Below are 17,500 nucleotides of genomic sequence, written 5' to 3'. Positions count from 1 at the left end.
CAGCGCCCAGGGGGCATTGTTACAGGGAGATGGAGCGCAAGAACAGGAAGTGGGAAGAAGTATGTAGTACACATGCACAGTACCCCGGCGAAGTGAGTATCTGTTTACCCCGCTGCTGTTCGTGCGCCCGCTGTTACGTTGATTACCATGCACAATAAAACCGCAGTATACCGGTATACCCTATTAAGAAGTGCTTAAAATGTACCAGAGATGTCCTGAAAAGATGATTTGATACTCACCCGGGGCTTCTCCAGCAGCATAAACACTCGCGAGTCTATCGCCGTCCTCCCGCGGTCTGCGTTTCAGCCGCGATCAGCCCCGGTAACTGGCCCAGTCGGGTCCAGTCTGGGTTTTCTGCACATGCCACCAGTGATACATTTCAGAAGGTAAATTAGGAAGCGGAAATATTTTACAAACACTGACTAAATAATCTATAAATGAATATTGTAAAAAATAAGCAATTTTATTGGTTGTCATTTTCACCACAGTTCCTCCTCAGACACCGTACCATGCCTGGCAGAAGCTGCTTATCCTGGATACATCACAGTGATGGCGATTGGCGAACATAGTGTGTTCTCTAGAATGTGGTTTGCAGCACTCTATGAAATCCTATTCTAAAGGTGGCCATACACTCGTCAGATTAGCAGCAGATAGATCATCAGATGGATTTCTTATCTATCTGATGTGTTTTTAGAACATTTTTTTACTAGGATAGAATTCTAATAGATTTCAGCTTGAAATCTATTGAAATTCGATCTGATGGCATTTTTTTTGCCATCAGATTTCCATTAGGTCCAATGCAAAATGATAAGCAATCTCATCAGATCCACCTAGATTTTTCACCCTGCCAGTTCGATGGAAATCCATCGAAATCGGCCGTCGATCGGTCGATTGGCCAACCGATTTGCAATCGATTTGATTTTGATCGATCGATCGGCCAGAAAATCGGCTGAGTGTATGGGCCCCTTAAAGGGGCCCATACACTCAGCCGATGATCGATGGAAATTGATCGCAAATCTATTGCCCGATCGATTTTGCGGCCGATTTCCATCGATTTCAATCAAACTGATATGTTGGAAAATCTAGGTGGATCTGATGAGATTGCTTATCATTTTTGCATTGGACCTAATGGAAATCTGATGGCAAACAAATGCCATCAGATTGATTTTCAATAGATTTCATACTGAAATCTATTGAAAATCTGTTCCTAGTAAAAAATGTCCTAAACACATCAGATAGATCAGAGATGTATCTGATGATCTATCTGCTGCTAATCTAACGAGTGTATGGCCACCTTAAGCAAGGAAGCAGCATACAAAGATTCATTGCAATGAGTTGTATAACTAAGGAGGTTATTTTTATTTAGAGTATCCCTAAAGCTCTCTTTTAAATGAATATTTTTTAGATTCCATATTACTAATCTAGCTTTTTTTTTTCGTTACCAGATGCACTTCGCTTTCTCGGATAATGTGACCCTGCTGTTTGATTTCTGGACAGTGCAGACTGTAACAGGTACTCTTTACATGAACATGAAGAGTCATAGGCTTATATTTTTCCATTTTCTAAACCTCTGTGGAATGCCACTTGTGTTCTTCAGCATAAAGTGCACCTTTCACTTTCTCACACAGAATAGATTTGTGCATTTACCTTGCCAAAGCATTACGCCAGTGAGTGAGAATGCTGATATGGATGAAGCTCTTGACAACTAGAATGATGTGAATGAACACGTCTCTGTACGAAGGTACACACACACACACACACTCTGTACGAAGACACACACACACACGTCTCTGTACGAAGACACACACACACACACACACACACACGTCTCTGTACGAAGACACACACACACACACACACGTCTCTGTACGAAGACACACACACACACACACACACACACACACACACACACACACACACACACACACACACACACACACACACACACTCCTCTGTACGAAGGTACACACACACACACACGCCTCTGTGTGTGTCTGTGTGTGTGTGTGTACCTTCGTACAGAGGTGTGTGTGTGTGTGTGTGTGTACCTTCGTACAGAGACGTGTGTGTGTGTACCTTCGTACAGAGACGTGTGTGTGTGTGTGGTGTGGTGTGTGTGTGTGTGTGTGTGTGTGTGTGTCTTCGTACAGAGGTGTGTGTGTGTGTGCACCTTCGTACACACACACACACGCCTCTGTACGAAGACACACACACACACACACACACACACACACACACACACACACACACACACGTCTCTGTACGAAGACACACAAACACACACACACACACACACACACACACACACACACACACGTCTCTGTACGAAGACACACACACACACACACGTCTCTGTACGAAGACACACACACACACACACGTCTCTGTACGAAGACACACACACACACACACGTCTCTGTACGAAGACACACACACACACACACACACACACACACACACGTCTCTGTACGAAGACACACACACACACACACACACACGTCTCTGTACGAAGACACACACACACACACACACACACACGTCTCTGTACGAAGACTCACAGACACACACACACACACACACACACACACACACACACACACACACACACACACACACACACACACACACACACGTCTCTGTACGAAGACACACACACACACACACGTCTCTGTACGAAGACACACACACACACACACACACACACACACACACACACACACACGTCTCTGCACGAAGACACACACACACACACACACACACACACGTCTCTGTACGAAGACACACACACACGTCTCTGTACGAAGACACACACACACGTCTCTGTACGAAGACACACACACACACACACACACACACACACGTCTCTGTACGAAGGGACACACACACACATACATACACACACACACACACACGTCTCTGTACGAAGACACACACACACACACGTCTCTGTACGAAGGTACACACACACACACACACACACACACACACACACACACACACACACACACACACACACACACACACACACACACACACACACACACACACACACACACACACACACACACACACACACACACACACACACACACACACACACACACACACACGTCTCTGTACGAAGACACACACACACTTCTCTATACGAAGAAACACACACACACACACGTCTCTGTACGAAGACACACACACACACACACACACACACACACACACACACACACACACACACACACACACACACGTCTCTGTACGAAGGGACACACACACACACACATACATACACACACACACACACACGTCTCTGTACGAAGACACACACACACACACACACACACACACACACACACGTCTCTGTACGAAGGTACACACACACACACACACACACACACACACACACACACACACACACACACACACACACACACACACACACACACACGTCTCTGTACGAAGACACACACACGTCTCTGTACGAAGACACACACACACACGTCTCTGTACGAAGACACACACACACGTCTCTGTACGAAGACACACACACACGTCTCTGTACGAAGACACACACACACGTCTCTGTACGAAGACACACACACACACACACACACACACACACACACACACACACACACACACGTCTCTGTATGAAGGTACACACACACACACACACACACACACACACACACACACACACACACACACACACACACACACACGTCTCTGTACGAAGGGACACACACACACACACACACACACACACATACACATACACACACACACACACACACACACACACGTACGAAGACACACACACACACACACACACACACACACACACACACACACACACACACACACACACACACACACACACACACGTCTCTGTACGAAGACACACACACACACACACACACACACACACACACACACACACACACACACACACACACACACACACACACACACGTGTCTCTGTACGAAGACACACACACACACACACACACACACACACACACACACACGTCTCTGTACGAAGACTCACAGACACACACACACACACACACACACACACACACACACACACACACACACACGTCTCTGTACGAAGACACACACACACACACACACACACACACACACGTCTCTGTACGAAGACTCACAGACACACACACACACACACACACACACACACGTCTCTGTACGAAGACACACACACACACACACACACGTCTCTGTACGAAGACACACACACACACACACGTCTCTGTACGAAGACACACACACACATACACACACGTCTCTGTACGAAGACACACGAAGACACACACACACACACACACACACACACACACACACACACACGTCTCTGTACGAAGACACACACACACACACACACACACACACACGTCTCTGTACGAAGACTCAGACACACACACACACACACACACACACACACACACGTCTCTGTACGAAGACACACACACACACACACACACACACACACACACACGTCTCTGTACGAAGACACACACACACACACACGTCTCTGTACGAAGACACACACACACACACACACACGTCTCTGCACGAAGACACACACACACACACACACACGTCTCTGTACGAAGACACACACACGCACACACACGTCTCTGTACGAAGACACACACACACGTCTCTGTACGAAGACACACACACACACACGTCTCTGTACGAAGACACACACACACACACACACACACACACACACGTCTCTGTACGAAGGGACACACACACACATACATACACACACACACACACGTCTCTGTACGAAGACACACACACACACACGTCTCTGTACGAAGGTACACACACACACACACACACACACACACACACACACACACACACACACGTGTCTCTGTACGAAGACACACACACACTTCTCTATACGAAGAAACACATACACACACACGTCTCTGTACGAAGACACACACACACGTCTCTGTACGAAGACACACACACACACACACACACACACACACACACACACACACACACACACACACACACACACACACACACACACACACACACACACACACACACACACACACACACACACACACACACACACACACACACACACACACACACACACACGTCTCTGTACGAAGGGACACACACACACACACATACATACACACACACACACACACACACACGTCTCTGTACGAAGACACACACACACACACACACACACACACACGTCTCTGTACGAAGGTACACACACACACACACACACACACACACACACACACACACACACACACACACACACACACACACACACACACACACACACACACGTCTCTGTACGAAGACACACACACACTTCTCTATACGAAGAAACACACACACACACACACACGTCTCTGTACGAAGACACACACACACACGTCTCTGTACGAAGACACACACACACGTCTCTGTACGAAGACACACACACACGTCTCTGTACGAAGACACACACACACGTCTCTGTACGAAGACACACACACACGTCTCTGTACGAAGACACACACACACACACACACACACACACACACACACACACACACACACACACACACACACACACACACACACACACACACACACACACACACACGTCTCTGTACGAAGACACACACACACACACACACGTCTCTGTACGAAGACACACACACACACACACACACACACACACACACACACACGTCTCTGTACGAAGACACACACACACACACACACACACACACACACACACACACACGTCTCTGTACGAAGGGACACACACACACATACATACACACACACACACGTACGTCTCTGTATGAACACACACACACACACACACACACACACACACACACACACACACACACACACACACACACACACACACACACGTCTCTGTACGAAGACACACACACACACGTCTCTGTACGAAGGTACACACACACACACACACACACACACACCTCTGTATGAAGACACACACACACACACACACACACACACACACACACACACACACACACACACACACACACACACACACACACACACACACACACACACACGTCTCTGTACGAAGACACACACACACACACACACGTCTCTGTACGAAGACACACACACACACACACACACACACACACACACACACACGTCTCTGTACGAAGACACACACACACACACACACGTCTCTGTACGAAGACACACACACACACACACACGTCTCTGTACGAAGACACACACACACACACACACGTCTCTGTACGAAGACACACACACACACACACACACACACACACACACACACACACACACACACACACACACACACACACACACACACACACACACACACACACACACACACACACACACACACACACACACACACGTGTCTCTGTACGAAGACACACACACACACACACACGTCTCTGTACGAAGACACACACACACACACACGTCTCTGTACGAAGACACACACACACACACACACACACACACACACACACACACACACACACGTGTCTCTGTACGAAGACACACACACACACACGTCTCTGTACGAAGACACACACACACACACGTCTCTGTACGAAGGGACACACACACACACACACACACACACACACACACACACACACACACACACACACACACACACACACACACACACACACACGTCTCTGTACGAAGACACACACACACACGTCTCTGTACGAAGGTACACACACACACACACACACACACACACACACACACACACACACACACACACACACACACGTCTCTGTACGAAGACACACACACACGTCTCTATACGAAGAAACACACACACACACACACACACACATGTCTCTGTACGAAGACACACACACACACGTCTCTGTACGAAGACACACACACACGTCTCTGTACGAAGACACACACACACACGTCTCTGTACGAAGACACAGACACACACACACACACACACACACACACACACACACACACACACACACACACACACACACGTCTCTGTACGAAGACACACACACACACACACACACACACACACACACACACACACGTCTCTGTACGAAGACACACACGCACACACGTCTCTGTACGAAGACACACACACACACACACGTCTCTGTACGAAGACACACACACACACACACACACACACACGTCTCTGTACGAAGACACACACACACACACACACACACACACGTGTCTCTGTACGAAGACACACACACACACACACACACGTCTCTGTACGAAGACACACACACACACACGTCTCTGTACGAAGACACACACACACACACACACACACACACACACACACACACACACACACACACACACACGTCTCTGTACGAAGGGACACACACACACACACACACACACACACACACACACACACACACACACACACACACACACACACACACACGTCTCTGTACGAAGGGACACACACACACACACACACACACACACACACACACACACACACACACACGTCTCTGTACGAAGACACACACACACACGTCTCTGTACGAAGGTACACACACACACACACACACACACACACACACACACACACACACGTCTCTGTACGAAGACACACACACACGTCTCTATACGAAGAAACACACACACACACACACATGTCTCTGTACGAAGACACACACACACACGTCTCTGTACGAAGACACACACACACGTCTCTGTACGAAGACACACACACACGTCTCTGTACGAAGACACACACACACACGTCTCTGTACGAAGACACAGACACACACACACACACACACACACACACACGTCTCTGTACGAAGACACACACACACACACACACACACACACACACACACACACACACACACGTCTCTGTACGAAGACACACACACGCACACACGTCTCTGTACGAAGACACACACACACACACACGTCTCTGTACGAAGACACACACACACACACACACACACGTCTCTGTACGAAGACACACACACACACACACACACACACACACACACACACACACACACACACACACACACACACACACACACACACACACACACACACGTCTCTGTACGAAGACACACACACACACACACACACACGTGTCTCTGTACGAAGACACACACACACACACGTCTCTGTACGAAGACACACACACACACACGTCTCTGTACGAAGACACACACACACACACACACACACACACACACACACACGTACGTCTCTGTACGAAGGGACACACACACACACACACACACACACACACACGTCTCTGTACGAAGGGACACACACACACACACACACACACACACACACACACACACACACACGTCTCTGTACGAAGGGACACACACACACACACACACACACACACGTCTCTGTACGAAGACACACACACACACACACACACACACACACACACACACACACACACACACACGTCTCTGTACGAAGACACACACACACGTCTCTATACGAGGAAACACACACACACACACACATGTCTCTGTACGAAGACACACACACACACACGTCTCTGTATGAAGACACACACACACGTCTCTGTACGAAGACACACACACACGTCTCTGTACGAAGACACACACACACACACACACACACACACACACACACACGTCTCTGTACGAAGACACACACACACACACACACACACACACACACACACACACGTCTCTGTACGAAGACACACACACGCACACACGTCTCTGTACGAAGACACACACACACACGTCTCTGTACGAAGACACACACACACACACACACACACACGTCTCTGTACGAAGACACACACACACACACACACACACGCACACACACACACACACACACACACACACACACACACACACACACACACACACACACACACGTCTCTGTACGAAGGGACACACACACATACATACACACACACACACACACACACACACACACACACACACGTCTCTGTACGAAGACACACACACACACACACACACACGTCTCTGTACGAAGGTACACACACACACACACACACACACACACACACACACACACACACACACACACACACACACACACACACGTCTCTGTACGAAGACACACACTCACGTCTCTGTACGAAGACACAGACACACACACACACACACACACACACACACACACACACACACACACACACACACACACACACACGTCTCTGTACGAAGACACACACACACACACACACGTCTCTGTACGAAGACACACACACACACACACACACGTCTCTGTACGAAGACACACACACACGTCTCTGTACGAAGACACACACACACACACACACACACACACACACACGTGTCTCTGTACGAAGACACACACACACACACGTCTCTGTACGAAGACACACACACACACACACGTCTCTGTACGAAGACACACACACACACACACACACACACACACACACACACACACACACACACACACACACGTGTCTCTGTACGAAGACACACACACACACACACACGTCTCTGTACGAAGACACACACACACACACACGTCTCTGTACGAAGACACACACACACACACACGTCTCTGTACGAAGACACACACACACACACACACACACACACACACACACACACACACACGTCTCTGTACGAAGGGACACACACACACACACACACACACACACACACACACACACACACACGTCTCTGTACGAAGACACACACACACACGTCTCTGTACGAAGGTACACACACACACACACACACACACACACACACACACACACACACACGTCTCTGTACGAAGACACACACACACGTCTCTATACGAAGAAACACACACACACACACACACACACACACACATGTCTCTGTACGAAGACACACACACACACACGTCTCTGTATGAAGACACACACGTCTCTGTACGAAGACACACACACACGTCTCTGTACGAAGACACACACACACACGTCTCTGTACGAAGACACAGACACACACACACACACACACACACACACACACACACACGTGTCTCTGTACGAAGACACACACACACACACACACACACACACACACACACACACACACACACACACACACACACACACACACACACACACACACACACACACACACACACACGTCTCTGTACGAAGACACACACACGCACACACGTCTCTGTACGAAGACACACACACACACACGTCTCTGTACGAAGACACACACACACACACACACACACACGTCTCTGTACGAAGACACACACACACACACACACACACACACACACACACACACACACACACACACACACACACGTGTCTCTGTACGAAGACACACACACACACACACACACACACGTCTCTGTACGAAGACACACACACACACACACGTCTCTGTACGAAGACACACACACACACACACACACACACACACACACACGTCTCTGTACGAAGGGACACACACACACACACACACACACACACACACGTCTCTGTACGAAGGGACACACACACACACACACACACACACACACACACACACACACACACACACACACACACACACACACACACACACACACGTCTCTGTACGAAGACACACACACACACGTCTCTGTACGAAGGTACACACACACACACACACACACACACACACACACGTCTCTGTACGAAGACACACACACACGTCTCTATACGAAGAAACACACACACACACACACACACACATGTCTCTGTACGAAGACACACACACACACGTCTCTGTATGAAGACACACACGTCTCTGTACGAAGACACACACACACGTCTCTGTACGAAGACACACACACACACGTCTCTGTACGAAGACACAGACACACACACACACACACACACACACACACACGTCTCTGTACGAAGACACACACACGCACACACGTCTCTGTACGAAGACACACACACACACACGTCTCTGTACGAAGACACACACACACACACACACACGTCTCTGTACGAAGACACACACACACACACACACACACACACACACACACACACACACACACACACACACACACACACACACACACGTGTCTCTGTACGAAGACACACACACACACACGTCTCTGTACGAAGACACACACACACACACACACACGTCTCTGTACGAAGACACACACACACACACACACACGTCTCTGTACGAAGACACACACACACACACACACACACACGTCTCTGTACGAAGGGACACACACACACACACACACACACACACACACACACACACACACACGTCTCTGTACGAAGGGACACACACACACACACACACACACACACACACACACACACACACACACACACACACACGTCTCTGTACGAAGGGACACACACACACACACACACACGTCTCTGTACGAAGACACACACACACACACACACACACACACACACACACACACACACACACACACACACACACACACACACACACACACACACACACGTCTCTGTACGAAGACACACACACACGTCTCTATACGAGGAAACACACACACACACACACATGTCTCTGTACGAAGACACACACACACACGTCTCTGTATGAAGACACACACACACGTCTCTGTACGAAGACACACACACACGTCTCTGTACGAAGACACACACACACGTCTCTGTACGAAGACACACACACACACACACACACACACACACACACACACACACACACACACACACACACACACACACACACACACACACACACACGTCTCTGTACGAAGACACACACACACACACACACACACACACACACACACACACACACACACACACACACACACACACACACACACACACACACACACACACACACACACACACACGTCTCTGTACGAAGACACACACACGCACACACGTCTCTGTACGAAGACACACACACGCACACACGTCTCTGTACGAAGACACACACACACACGTCTCTGTACGAAGACACACACACACACACACACACGTCTCTGTACGAAGACACACACACACACACACACACACACACACACACACACACACACACACACACACACACACACACACACACACACACACACACACGTCTCTGTACGAAGGGACACACACACATACATACACACACACACACACACACACACACACACACACACGTCTCTGTACGAAGACACACACACACGTCTCTGTACGAAGACACACACACACACACACGTCTCTGTACGAAGACACACACACACACACACACACACACACACACACACGTCTCTGTACGAAGGGACACACACACACATACATACACACACACACACACACACGTCTCTGTACGAAGACACACACACACACACGTCTCTGTACGAAGGTACACACACACACACACACACACACACACACACACACACACACGTGTCTCTGTACGAAGACACACACACACTTCTCTATACGAAGAAACACATACACACACACGTCTCTGTACGAAGACACACACACACGTCTCTGTACGAAGACACACACACACACACACACACACACACACACACACACACACACACACACACACACACACACACACACACACACACACACGTCTCTGTACGAAGGGACACACACACACACACATACATACACACACACACACACACACACACACGTCTCTGTACGAAGACACACACACACACACACACACACACACACACGTCTCTGTACGAAGGTACACACACACACACACACACACACACACACGTCTCTGTACGAAGACACACACACACTTCTCTATACGAAGAAACACACACACACACACACGTCTCTGTACGAAGACACACACACACACACGTCTCTGTATGAAGACACACACACACACGTCTCTGTACGAAGACACACACACACGTCTCTGTACGAAGACACACACACACGTCTCTGTACGAAGACACACACACACGTCTCTGTACGAAGACACACACACACACACACACACACACACACACACACACACACACACACACACACACACACACACACACACACACACACACACACACACACACACGTCTCTGTATGAAGGTACACACACACACACACACACACACACACACACACGTCTCTGTACGAAGGGACACACACACACATACATACACACACACACACGTACGTCTCTGTATGAACACACACACACACACACACACACACACACACACACACACACACACACACACACACACACACACACACACACACGTCTCTGTACGAAGACACACACACACACGTCTCTGTACGAAGGTACACACACACACACACACACACACACACACACCTCTGTATGAAGACACACACACACACACACACACACACACACACACACACACACACACACACACACACACACACACACACACACACGTCTCTGTACGAAGACACACACACACACACGTCTCTGTACGAAGACACACACACACACACACACACACACACACACACACACACACACACACACACACACACACACACACACACACACACACACGTCTCTGTACGAAGACACACACACACACACACACGTCTCTGTACGAAGACACACACACACACACACACGTCTCTGTACGAAGACACACACACACACACACACGTCTCTGTACGAAGACACACACACACACACACACACACACACACACACACACACACACACACACACACACACGTGTCTCTGTACGAAGACACACACACACACACACACGTCTCTGTACGAAGACACACACACACACACACACGTCTCTGTACGAAGACACACACACACACACACACACACACACACACACACACACACACACACACACACACGTGTCTCTGTACGAAGACACACACACACACACGTCTCTGTACGAAGACACACACACACACACGTCTCTGTACGAAGACACACACACACACACACGTCTCTGTACGAAGACACACACACACACACACACACACGTCTCTGTACGAAGGGACACACACACACACACACACACACACACACACACACACACACACACACACACACACGTCTCTGTACGAAGACACACACACACACGTCTCTGTACGAAGGTACACACACACACACACACACACACACACACACACACACACACACACACACACACACACACACACACACGTCTCTGTACGAAGACACACACACACGTCTCTATACGAAGAAACACACACACACACACACACACACATGTCTCTGTACGAAGACACACACACACACGTCTCTGTATGAAGACACACACGTCTCTGTACGAAGACACACACACACGTCTCTGTACGAAGACACACACACACACGTCTCTGTACGAAGACACAGACACACACACACACACACACACACACACACACACACACACACACACACACACACACACACACACACACACACACACACACACACACGTCTCTGTACGAAGACACACACACACACACACACACACACACACACACACACACACACACGTCTCTGTACGAAGACACACACACGCACACACGTCTCTGTACGAAGACACACACACACACACGTCTCTGTACGAAGACACACACACACACACACACACGTCTCTGTACGAAGACACACACACACACACACACACACACACACACACGTGTCTCTGTACGAAGACACACACACACACACGTCTCTGTACGAAGACACACACACACACACACACGTCTCTGTACGAAGACACACACACACACACACACACACACACACACACACACGTCTCTGTACGAAGGGACACACACACACACACACACACACACACACACACACACGTCTCTGTACGAAGACACACACACACACACACACACACACACACACACACACACACACACACACACACACACACACACACACACACACGTCTCTGTACGAAGACACACACACACACACACACACGTGTCTCTGTACGAAGACACACACACACACACGTCTCTGTACGAAGACACACACACACACACGTCTCTGTACGAAGACACACACACACACACACACACACACACACACACACACACACACACACGTACGTCTCTGTACGAAGGGACACACACACACACACACACACACACACACACACACACACACGTCTCTGTACGAAGGGACACACACACACACACACACACACACACACACACACACACACACACGTCTCTGTACGAAGGGACACACACACACACACACACACACACGTCTCTGTACGAAGACACACACACACACACACACACACACACACACACACACACACGTCTCTGTACGAAGACACACACACACGTCTCTGTACGAAGACACACACACACACACGTCTCTGTATGAAGACACACACACACGTCTCTGTACGAAGACACACACACACGTCTCTGTACGAAGACACACACACACGTCTCTGTACGAAGACACACACACACACACACACACACACACACACACACACACACACACACACACGTCTCTGTACGAAGACACACACACACACACACACACACACACACACACACACACACACACACACACACACACGTCTCTGTACGAAGACACACACACGCACACACGTCTCTGTACGAAGACACACACACACACGTCTCTGTACGAAGACACACACACACACACACACACACGTCTCTGTACGAAGACACACACACACACACACACACACACACACACACACACACACACACACACACACACACACACACACACACACACACACACACACGTCTCTGTACGAAGGGACACACACACATACATACACACACACACACACACACACACACACACACACACACACACACGTCTCTGTACGAAGACACACACACACACACACACACACGTCTCTGTACGAAGGTACACACACACACACACACACACACACACACACACACACACACACACGTCTCTGTACGAAGACACACACTCACGTCTCTGTACGAAGACACACACACACACACACACACACACACACACACACACACACACACACGTCTCTGTACGAAGACACACACACACACACACGTCTCTGTACGAAGACACACACACACACACACACACGTCTCTGTACGAAGACACACACACACACACACGTCTCTGTACGAAGACACACACACACACACACACACACACACACACACACACACGTGTCTCTGTACGAAGACACACACACACACACACGTCTCTGTACGAAGACACACACACACACACACGTCTCTGTACGAAGACACACACACACACACACACACACACACACACACACACACACACACACACGTGTCTCTGTACGAAGACACACACACACACACACACACACACACGTCTCTGTACGAAGACACACACACACACACACGTCTCTGTACGAAGACACACACACACACACACGTCTCTGTACGAAGACACACACACACACACACACACACACACACACACACACACACACACGTCTCTGTACGAAGGGACACACACACACACACACACACACACACACACACACACACACACACACACACACACACACACGTCTCTGTACGAAGACACACACACACACGTCTCTGTACGAAGGTACACACACACACACACACACACACACACACACACACGTCTCTGTACGAAGACACACACACACGTCTCTATACGAAGAAACACACACACACACACACACACACACACACATGTCTCTGTACGAAGACACACACACACACGTCTCTGTATGAAGACACACACGTCTCTGTACGAAGACACACACACACGTCTCTGTACGAAGACACACACACACACGTCTCTGTACGAAGACAGACACACACACACACACACACACACACACACACACGTGTCTCTGTACGAAGACACACACACACACACACACACACACACACACACACACACACACACACACACGTCTCTGTACGAAGACACACACACACACACACACGTCTCTGTACGAAGACACACACACGCACACACGTCTCTGTACAAAGACACACACACACACACGTCTCTGTACGAAGACACACACACACACACACACACACGTCTCTGTACGAAGACACACACACACACACACACACACACACACACACACACACACACACACACACACACACACACACACACACACACACACACACACACACACGTGTCTCTGTACGAAGACACACACACACACACACACCTCTGTACGAAGACACACACACACACACACGTCTCTGTACGAAGACACACACACACACACACACACACACACACACACACGTCTCTGTACGAAGGGACACACACACACACACACACACACACACACACACACACGTCTCTGTACGAAGGGACACACACACACACACACACACACACACACACACACACACACACACACACACACACACACACACACGTCTCTGTACGAAGACACACACACACACGTCTCTGTACGA

General features: G+C 49.0%; 1 protein-coding gene across 1 annotated transcript in view; it reads left to right on the top strand.

The window, feature by feature from the left end:
• SLC31A2 (solute carrier family 31 member 2) overlaps window positions 1-17,500 on the top strand; it is an 81,842-nt gene that overhangs the window by 9,731 nt on the left and 54,611 nt on the right. The window contains exon 2 of the mRNA XM_068248283.1: window positions 1,446-1,512. Within this exon, the coding sequence (XP_068104384.1) occupies window positions 1,446-1,512 (67 nt within the window). The remainder of the gene's footprint in view (window positions 1-1,445; window positions 1,513-17,500) is intronic.

Source organism: Hyperolius riggenbachi, chromosome 8 (assembly GCF_040937935.1).
Source record: "Hyperolius riggenbachi isolate aHypRig1 chromosome 8, aHypRig1.pri, whole genome shotgun sequence".
NCBI classification, from domain to species: Eukaryota; Metazoa; Chordata; class Amphibia; order Anura; family Hyperoliidae; genus Hyperolius; species Hyperolius riggenbachi.
This window is presented reverse-complemented; position numbering and strand designations above follow the sequence as displayed.